The following is a 10,104-nucleotide window of genomic DNA, read 5'->3' as shown; positions in this document are numbered from 1 at the left end:
CCGAAAGGCACCACTAGGTTGCAAGAATGGTCACAATGAATTCTTCTGCCCCCCACCCAAAAAATAAAAAATAAAAATAAAAATAAAAAATCACACATAAATATGGTTTCAGGATATTTTAGTACTTTTATTCACCAGAGAGATGTAAAGAAGTTTCTCTAACTCATCAATCCAACCAAAAATGTCTGTTGCTCAATGAGGACTTGTCTCAAGTAGTTTTTGCTCTTAGTGCACATTCACATACACATTCAAGCAATTCTGAAACAGTTGTGCTGTGGTGATCTTTTACAATTTATTGCAGATTCAAGATGAGATTTGTTCAGGGTTTAATCAGGACTCTTTCTAAAAACATTTATGTTCTTTTAATTTGACTTGTTTTTAGCTTCTAAGCTGCTGATAAATCCAACAGCTGCATCTGCGTTAAACAAGATTATAACGTTTTACAAAGCAGCTTGATTTTCCCTCGTAAAGCTATTCACAGCACAAAGCTACACTCGCAGAAAGGCGCAGAAAATGAATAAATCTGTAACATAAAATGTATTTTCCTACGAAACTGAACAGCAGAGAACATAAAACACACAGAGCTGTCTTCAACACTCGTCTTTCTTTAGTTAGAAAAATCAAAAGTTGGGTCATTGTCAGCAGGTGTTTCTGTTATTATTATTGATTTTTGCTGTTTAAAGAAAATATAGAATAAGGATTTGGAAAAAAATAACTTTCAAACTCATGTTTTTATTATGTAGCCAAAGTCATATTTTTACATCACAATGCTCTTGTAATAAAAAAAACTAATGTCTCTTCTCTCATCCTTGAGCACAGGAGTTGAGGAAGAGGAGTGGTCAGATGAGTTTGAGAATGATGAAGACGTATCCACTCCAGGTATGATGCCGATCATATTGTTAAAGGTGTTGCTTTTCAAACATAAAAACAGATTCAAGTATTGAATTAATAATACCACGAAGTTTTGAACATTCCAAAAACAAAAAAGTCAGAGTCATGGGCATTTTGAACTAAAACTGTAATAATATGTAAATATCTACAACAGTGTGGGTCAGACAAGATTTTTTTTGTTTATTTTTTTTAAATTATGAAATTAAAGTCATAACATTATGAGAAAAAAAGTCATAATCTCACATGACAAATTCATTTTCTGTTTCTGGGTTGGCTCGCACCTGCTGTGGACAGCCTCCATTTTGTGTTTATGAAATAGTTTGTGATAACTTTTGCGTCACGTTTGTGTAACATGTTTTCATCCACATTGTGTGACGACTAATTTCATCAATGCAGCCAATAATTGCAATGTTGCTTCAGTTTATGTTAAGAATCCATGTATTTATTTGTACAATTGTTTCAAAGTCCTTCTACTGATAACAAATTGATTCTGGTGCGTTAAAAGTATTTTCTTATTTGTAAAACTGATATCCAAATATTTAACATTCCTCATTTTAACACAGAAGTAAGACTGATTTCTTAAGTCGGAGTACCCATAATATCATGACTTTATTTGTTTAATATCATGACTTTATTCTCATATTATTATGACTTTATTCATATAGAAATCTCATATTGTGGCCCTAATACTCCGTTGTAAATCTCAGACTATAACTCAGAAGTCAAATCCATAACAGGACCAGCTTCAATGTCAGCTGGTTCCAGTTTTAAATCCCAACTCTTTCATCAAAACACAGAACATTTCTTTTTAAAACACAAAAACACATGTTCGATATTTTTTTGGTGGTGTTCTTGACTTGCTGAAGTAGGTTCAAATATTCATGTTGTTTTCCATGTTTAGCTGTAAGGAGTTTTTCACTAAAAAAGAAACCCACCATAATTGTGTTTGTGGAAAGAGGCGTGACTTAAAGGGATCCCTGATTAGTTGTAACATTAGACTTTATATGATACACATATACTTTAACTGTAAAATAAAGACTGTAAAAATACTGTAGGATGTTCAATTTTTATAATTTTTAAACTAAAAGTTTAAAAATATATTACATGGACGGGGACATTTTATTTACATGCAAAGCATTCTGGGTAAATGATGACATCAACTAGGTCATCGGCACGAGGCTGCTAGCGAGCTCTTTTAAATGAAACCAGAGAGCATTGACAGAGAGGAGAAGGTAGAAATGACTCAGCCTGTAACTGAAAATATGGATGGAGGACAACAGAGCTGCTTCATGGAAGAAGAACCTCAGCTTAGCCCATTAGCCCCAATGCTATCACCATGCATATGCATTAGCTCAGCGCTACACATTCTCCTCTCATCACTGAGGTCCTCCATGCACATGGCAGAGAGGGGAACGCAAAAATGACTCAGGCTGTTTCTGAAAATATGGATGGAGGACCTCAGTTTAGCTTGTCTGTCGCGCTAGCGCCGAGCTAATACATATAAGGCAATATAGTGTGAGGGCTAGCGCGAAGGCTAACAGGCTAAGCTGAGGTTCTTCTTCCATGAAGCAGCTCTGTTGTCCTCCATCTATATTTTCAGTTACAGGCTGAGTCATTTCTACCTTCTCCTCTCTGTCAACGCTCTCTGGTTTCATTTAAAAGAGCCAATCGTCAGATATTGTCCAAGATTTATCTTCAGGGTGAATATAGCTCGCTAGCAGCCTCGCACCGATGACCTGTTGATGTCATCATATACCCAGAATGATTTGCATGTAAATAATATGGCTCCGTCCGTGTTAAAACATATTTTAAAAAAATTACAAAACTAAACAGCCTACAGTATTTTTACAGTCTATTTTACAGTTAAATTAAATTTTTATCAAATAAAGTTTAATGTTACAACTAATCGTGGATCCCTTTAAAAACTCACTGGTTCCAACAACACAAAATGTCAACTTCTGTGAAACAGAACCTGCTGACTTTAATTTACAACATGGAGAAAATGCGGGGAATGGAATGGTAAATGGCCTGAACCCCAAAGCGCTTACGTTCACCCATTCATTCACACACTGATGGTGGTAAGCTACATTGTAGCCACAGCTGCCCTGGGGGCACACTGAAAGAGGCGGGGCTGCCATGCACCACCGGTCCTTCTGACCACCATCAATAGGCAAGGTGTGTGAAGTGTCTTGCCCAAGGACACAACAACTGGAACGGCTAAATTCGGATAAACAACGGGAATAGGGGAACGAACCAGCAACCTTCCATTTACAGGACAAGTCATGACCACAGCCGCCTCATGGAGACGAAAAAGAGAGTAAATTGTAATGAAACTGAACTCATGTGTCATGTGATTGTTGCACTTCATTCTCCATCTAGTCGCTATTAGTTACAGTCCAGCATGCTTCGCAGTTTTTTATTATTTTTCTTCTTTAGTCATCTGAATGGATAGAACAAAAAAAGCTGATCAATTAACTCATGTATCTGTACAAATGTTCCCTGCCCAAATAACAATAGGCTCTATTAGTACTTTTAACATTTCAAACACAAAACCTTGTAAAATATGTAAGTTTGGTTTAATTACCATAAAACATAAATGCAAAAATGGTTACGGGGTGGAGAGTGACAGCACCTCCATGGGCTGAACAGTCATCAGCTCACAGTATTGTTTCTTCTTCTCTTCTTTTCAAATAGCAGGTGAGCATGGGAGGCTGCCGGCTGTTTTTCAGCTTAAAGTTCTCCATCAATTCATTTTTCTTACTATTGATATTTAAGTATATTTTTATTACTGAAGGACATCAGTAGAAACGACATGCAGTGGTTTTTAAGAGGAAGAGTTTTGGAGATTTTTTTTATTGTGTGTCACTACTTTTAGCCAACTTCTCCCCTAAAATACAAGGAACACAGAGTCATGTGGTGTTTTATTATTGTCACCCAACAGGATCGTCTCCAGTGCAGTACGATGTGTACAGGATGCACAATACACTTGAGAACAGAGACGAGCACCTTTATGAGGACACACACGAGGTAAGACTTTTTTTTTCCCTACTGTGGGAATAATACCACCCATTGGGACAGTGAACAGGAGACAAAAATGTTTTATCACATTTAGTTTCTTAGATTAAAAGGATGCTTTTAAAAGACAAATTTTACCTAATAAAAAGGTACATTGTACATGAAAGTGTACAATATACCATTGTGAAGCCAGAATAGAGTCTGACAAGTTTTAAAGGCACAGTGTGTAGGATTTGTTGTTTTCAGCGACATCTAGTGGTTGAGTGGTTGAATCATCCTCCCTGGTCCTCCCCCCACCCCCTTCCAAACGCAAAGGAGTTGCTATGGTGTCTCTCAGGTGTCAAAAACCTTTGATAATTCCAACCGCGATGTCTACCAGCAGCTTCAGGGCTAGTGATGTTTCAAGTGGTAAGATTATGAGCTTTAACAAGTAAAATTATCCCAGCTACAATGACAGACAACAAATATTACATTTATAGTATTACAACTAAAACCGTTTTTGACGCCGCCACCGCAGTTCTTCATGAGCCTTCGTAGACAAGATGGCGGTGCAAGATGGCGGCTGCCTGTACTGGCGACCCGTGACCACGGAGATATAAACAGCTTTTTATAAGGTAAAAATAATAAAACAAGGTCTTTGTCTGCAATGATTAGACATGTTTTTTATTATTGTCATTAGTGATTATCTCAATTTCAGCTAAAAGAATTGACAAAATCCCACACAGTGTGCCTTTAAGCCTCGCCCCTTCCTGTAAGTGAACAGGAATTAACTCATAAAAAAAAAAAACAAACATTAAAACCACACCTCAAATATATATATTTTTACTTTTTGTTGATTTACACAGTTTCTACTGTTGCCATGGTAAAATACACATTTTTCAAACATAATTACATGACCTTTTTTTTAAGTGTGAAAGAACCAATTACAGCAAACTAACACCATGATCGTGTGTGAGACAGTAGGAGGGACTTAAAGCATCACATCTCCAGTACTCTGGTAGACACTGGCTCCAAAAATACAACGTGACAGCTCCGATAAACCAGGTCCTGCTGACTTTATTTCTTAGTATTAAGAGAAAGTCCAGCCTCATTAATTCAATAACTTGGTAGTATTATTCATATAGAGTTAATGATGCAAATTTAAACACAATGTAATAAAACTCACTGTTGTTGCCAACTTTTATAAAACCTTTACAAAATGTTTGTTGTAAAACTTGTTTACCCGAATTTAGTGTCTTTCATGATATGTGTCGTCTCAGAGATTATTTCAGCTATTTTAGCAGAGCTTTGCTTCTTCTTTTTGCAATGATTTCATCATTTTGTATGTGCTTTTAGACATTGTTGGGTCTATTTTTTTTTCTTTCTTGGATGCCTTTTTTTATTTTTCTTAAATGTGGACGAATGGGAAAAAGCTTTAAATCAATATTAAAAAAAACTATGTTTTTGTAATGTCAGGTTAAAAGCAATGTGCGGGACAGTGGACAGGGGACGTGTGCCAAAGCCCTTTATGATTACCAGGCTGGTGCGTACACACACACACACACACACCAAAATGCTTTAAAAAGTTTTTAATTTGAACTAGTTTTAAAAAATTTCCCAACAATCTTGACATTCAGATGTAATATGTTAAGTTTTGAAAGAAGTTATTTAAAAAAAAAAAGAAAAGCACAATAGATTTAGATTTTCTATTTAAGCAAAGTTTCCATTTTAAACCTATACACTTCCTTTAAAAGTGCACCTTGCCTGCCTTTCACAGCGGATGATACGGAGATCACCTTTGACCCTGATGACATCATAACTCAGATAGAAATGCTCGATGAAGGCTGGTGGAGAGGGTATGGACCTGACGGACAGTATGGCTTGTTCCCTGCCAATTATGTGGAGCTCATCTAATGTTATCAGCTGTTTGCATGTAGAATGATTAAGATGGTGAAAATATACATTTACTGGTTTTTGTAGTTTGATTAAAATCACTTTGAACAATAAAACATTTAAAACTAATTCAAATCCTGTTCATGACATGACATTTGCAATGGACACAAAATAAATTGGTGGCCACCCTCATGAGTCCCAGGTGTTTGTGTGAATTTTTATTTCCTTCATGTTAAAAAAATTGAACCCAACACTGACTGGAAGTATACAAGTAAGCTAGTCTGATGAAAGACTAGTAAGTAGGCCTAAGTAAAATTTCATTTATAGAGCACTATTCAAACTTCACAAAGAGCTGTACAACAACACAAAATAATGCAATAAACATAGAGCCATCAAATATTTCCATCCCAATATGTACAGTGGTTTGCAAAAGTATTCATACCCCTTGAACTTTTCCATATTTTGTCACATTACAACCACAAACATAAATATATTTCACTGGAATTTAATGTGAAAGACCAACACAAAGTGGTATACAATTGTGAAGTGGAAGCAAAATTTTACATGAATCAAAACATTTTTTACAAATAAAAAACTGAAAAGTGCGATGTGCAAAATTATTCAGCCCCCCTGAGTCAATACTTTGTGGAGCCACCTTTTGCTGCAATTACAGCTGCAAGTCTTTTAGGGTATGTCTCCACCAGCTTTGCACATCTAGTGACTGCAATTCTTGCCCATTCCTCCTTGCAAAACAGCTCAAGCTCAGTCAGATTGGATGGAGAGCGTTTGTGAACAGCAGTTTTGAGATCTTGCCACAAATTCTCAATTGGGTTTAGGTCTGGACTTTGACTGGGCCATTCTAACACATGAATATTCTTTTTTTTAAACCACTCCATTGTAGCTTTGGCTTTATGTTTAGGGTCGTTGTCCTGCTGGAAGGTGAACCTCCGCCCCAGTCTCAAATCTTTTGCTGACTCCAACAGGTTTTCTTCCAAGATTGCCCTGTATTTGGCTCCATCCATCTTCCCATCAACTTTGACCAACTTCCCGGTCCCTGCTGAAGAGAAGCACCCCCAGAGCATGATGCTGCCACCACCATATTTGACAGTGGGGATGGTGTTTTCAGAGTGATGTGCAGTGTTCTTTCTCCGCCACACATAGCGTTTTGCAATGTGGCCAAAAAGTTCAATTTTGGTCTCGTCTGACCAAAGCACCTTCTTCCACATGTTTGCTGTGTCCTCATCATGGCTTCTGGCAAACTGCAAACGGGACTTCTTATGGTTTTCTTTTAACAATGGCTTTCTCCTTGCCACTCTTCCATAAAGACCACATTTGTGTAGTGCACGACCAATTGTTGTCCTGTGGACAGTTTCCCCCACCTGAGCTGTGGCTCTCTGCATTTCATCCAGAGTCACCATGGGCCTCTTGGCTGCCTCTCTGATCAGTGATCTCCTTGTTCGGCCTGTAAGTTTAGGTGGACGGCCTTGTCTTGGCAGGTTTACTGTGGTGCCATACTCTTTCCATTTCCGGATGATGGATTGAACAGTGCTCCGTGAGATGTTCAAAGCTTGGGAAATCTTTTTATAACCTAAGCCTGCTTTAAACTTCTCCAAAACCATATTCCTAACCTGTCTGGTGTGTTCTTTGGACTTCATGATGCTGTTTGCTCCCCAATATTCTCTTAACCAACATCTGAGGCCGTCACGGAGCAGCTGTATTTGTACTGAGATTAGATTACACACAGGTGGACCCTTTTGAGTCATTAGCAGTCATCAGGCAACTTCTGAATGCAATTGGTTGCACTCAGGGAAAAGGGGGCTGAATACTTTTGCACGTCGCACTTTTCAGTTTTTTATTTGTAAAAAATGTTTTGATTCATGTAAAATTTTGCTTCCACTTCACAATTGTATACCACTTTGTGTTGGTCTTTCACATTAAATTCCAGTGAAATATATTTATGTTTGTGGTTGTAATGCGACAAAATATGGAAAAGTTCAAGGGGTATGAATACTTTTGCAAACCACTGTATCAGCAACAACATTGAGCCAAGCAAGAAGAAAATATAAAATGCCAACCCAAAAACAAACATTTACAGAAAAAATGTAGATAGTACTTAGGGCTCGACACACGGGCAGCGACAAACTACAGCGATTAACGGCTGTCATCGCAGCCACGGTGAAACCCGACAGCGATCGCAGCATTGCGAATTGCGCTCTCAGGTCGCTTGTCTTCACAAAATTTGATTGGTTCTTGACTCTGAAGTGGGTTGTGCATTACGTGTAAACTAAATCTTGCGAGGCAAATGATAGAAAAACAAATGCACATCAAGATATTTTTTGAGGAAAAAACTTACCATAAACTTCACCCTGGTGCCAACAAAATCCCACAAAGCTTTTTAGTAATTACGTGGTGAAAGTGTTAGCTAACGGCAGTGTGTAGCAGACTCCTCTCTTTGGTCAATGAAACCTCTGGTTGTATGCCAAGCGACAAAAGAACATTTTTTCAACTTTCATATGTCGCATCGCAAGCTAGCGTGTGCACGTATACGAGTGCGAAATTTCACATGCACTATTTTCGCCCGTTGCTGTGGCCATCGTCGCCGGCAGTCGTCCCGTTGCTGTGGCCATCGTCGCCGGCAGTCGTCCCGTTGCWGWGGCCATCGTCGCCGGCAGTCGTCCCGTTGCTGTGGCCATCGAGTGTTCTTGCAAATTCCACTTCACTGGTTTCCAGGTGCACTTAGAACAGAATTGTATTAAGGTCATTTAACATTGCAAGAGTCTGTCAGGGCTTTATTTCTAAAATCTTACCTTTTACATCTCTTTTCATCCTGGTAGCCACGGACTGGATAAGGTCACCATTTTTTTGGTTACCAATCAGCAAGAGATCTGCATGGATTATATAGTAACAGCCTCCTTTCATTTGTTAATTTGGCAGCATTTATCAGCCAACTATCACCCTTATACAATCTAGAGCTTTTTTTTTTCTAAAAAAAAACTTCCATGTAGTATCGAATGGTAAGAGGATTTTAGACATTAACCAGCTCTTCTGAATTAGAGAAAAACATTGAACTTTACTTGAAGTTCTTAGAATTATCATGACATAAATTTCATAAAAGGAGCATTTTTTGGCCATCACATTCATTTTTAACTCCTCCACTAGCTCATTTAAACACATTTACTACAACTTAAACAACAGAACACTTCACAAACCTTTGCCAAGCCACACAGCCACTGCACAAAAACTCAGAATCCAAATCCCAACAGCCTTCATGGTTCCTGACTCTGAGAGGAGATGTGTGCAAGACCTGATGCCTTAAAACCACTCTCTGGAGGCGTCTCAGCTGTAGTTCATCTGCTCTAATTGTTTCGGTCTTCAGAAAAGTCAATCGGTAAAAGTGAGTGCACATGTGCAAAATCTAAAGAACACAGAATAAGGAGGGAAAAAAATCTAACTGACAATTAAGTTTGGATTCATCACACTTAAAGTGTGATTCAGAGAAGATAAATATTTTAGATCAAAACTATATAATAGGAATGTCTTTGTATTTGAATGGAGGCTAGGAACATGTTGATATTTCAACCCCCCACCCCCCACCAAAAAAAAAACCCTAAAAAAAAAAAAACAGGAAAAGGGTTTGTTTCCTTTTAACTGTCTTCTGATATTAGTTTTGTAACAAGATCAAAGGTCCTTTTTTATAGTTAACTGGTCTAATGATGATGGCTGTTATAGCAGCAAGGCCGGGAAAAGATGACAACATCCTGTTTTGAAAATCTTGTAAAAGGCAAAGACATGAAGCGGTTGTTAAAAATGGTGTGGAAAAGAAGAGTTCTATGAGCAGTCAGTAACAGTAGGAGTCAATTAGAACAATCAAGGGAGTCAAAAAACTAACATCTACTACCTCCAGCAAATCTCAATTAAAAAAAATCATTTTAGAACAACTTAAAACAAGTATTTGCCCACATATTTTACACATCATTAGTTTGGGTAAAGTTTCTTAACTGCAAACATAGTTGCTGGTTGGATAATTCTGATTCAGATCAAGTATGTGCACCTTTCTGAACTTCAGAAGAGACTTTTGAGGCAGAATAATGATTAAAAATCATGATGTTTTTCTCTGTTTTCTCTGAAAGTGTTCCCATTGATCACAAGCAAGTCTCAGTGGTCCCAGGTCCAGGCTGTTGCTGATCAATGGGACACCTTTCAAATAATTCAGTGTAATTAGCTTCTTTTTTTTGTAATGACAAGCTTTTTGCAATACTTTTGTAATTCAAGTAATCAGTGTTTTAATTACCTACACACACACACACACACACCAAAATGCTTTAA

At 37.7% G+C, this 10,104-nt stretch overlaps 1 protein-coding gene across 1 annotated transcript in view; it reads left to right on the top strand.

The window, feature by feature from the left end:
* Window positions 1-5,973, top strand: part of LOC106524409 (drebrin-like protein A) — a gene marked incomplete in the record, with an annotated part of 15,624 nt that extends 9,651 nt beyond the window's left edge. Inside the window, 4 exon segments of the mRNA XM_014018207.1 lie at window positions 820-879; window positions 3,833-3,918; window positions 5,362-5,428; window positions 5,663-5,973. Coding sequence (XP_013873661.1) covers window positions 820-879; window positions 3,833-3,918; window positions 5,362-5,428; window positions 5,663-5,799 — 350 coding nt within the window.
* Between the last annotated feature and the right edge of the window lie 4,131 nt (window positions 5,974-10,104).

This window comes from Austrofundulus limnaeus, unplaced genomic scaffold (genome assembly GCF_001266775.1).
Source record: "Austrofundulus limnaeus strain Quisiro unplaced genomic scaffold, Austrofundulus_limnaeus-1.0 Scaffold186, whole genome shotgun sequence".
NCBI classification, from domain to species: domain Eukaryota; kingdom Metazoa; phylum Chordata; class Actinopteri; order Cyprinodontiformes; family Rivulidae; genus Austrofundulus; species Austrofundulus limnaeus.
Note: the sequence above shows the minus strand (reverse complement) of the source record. Positions and strands in the feature narration are given on the sequence as shown.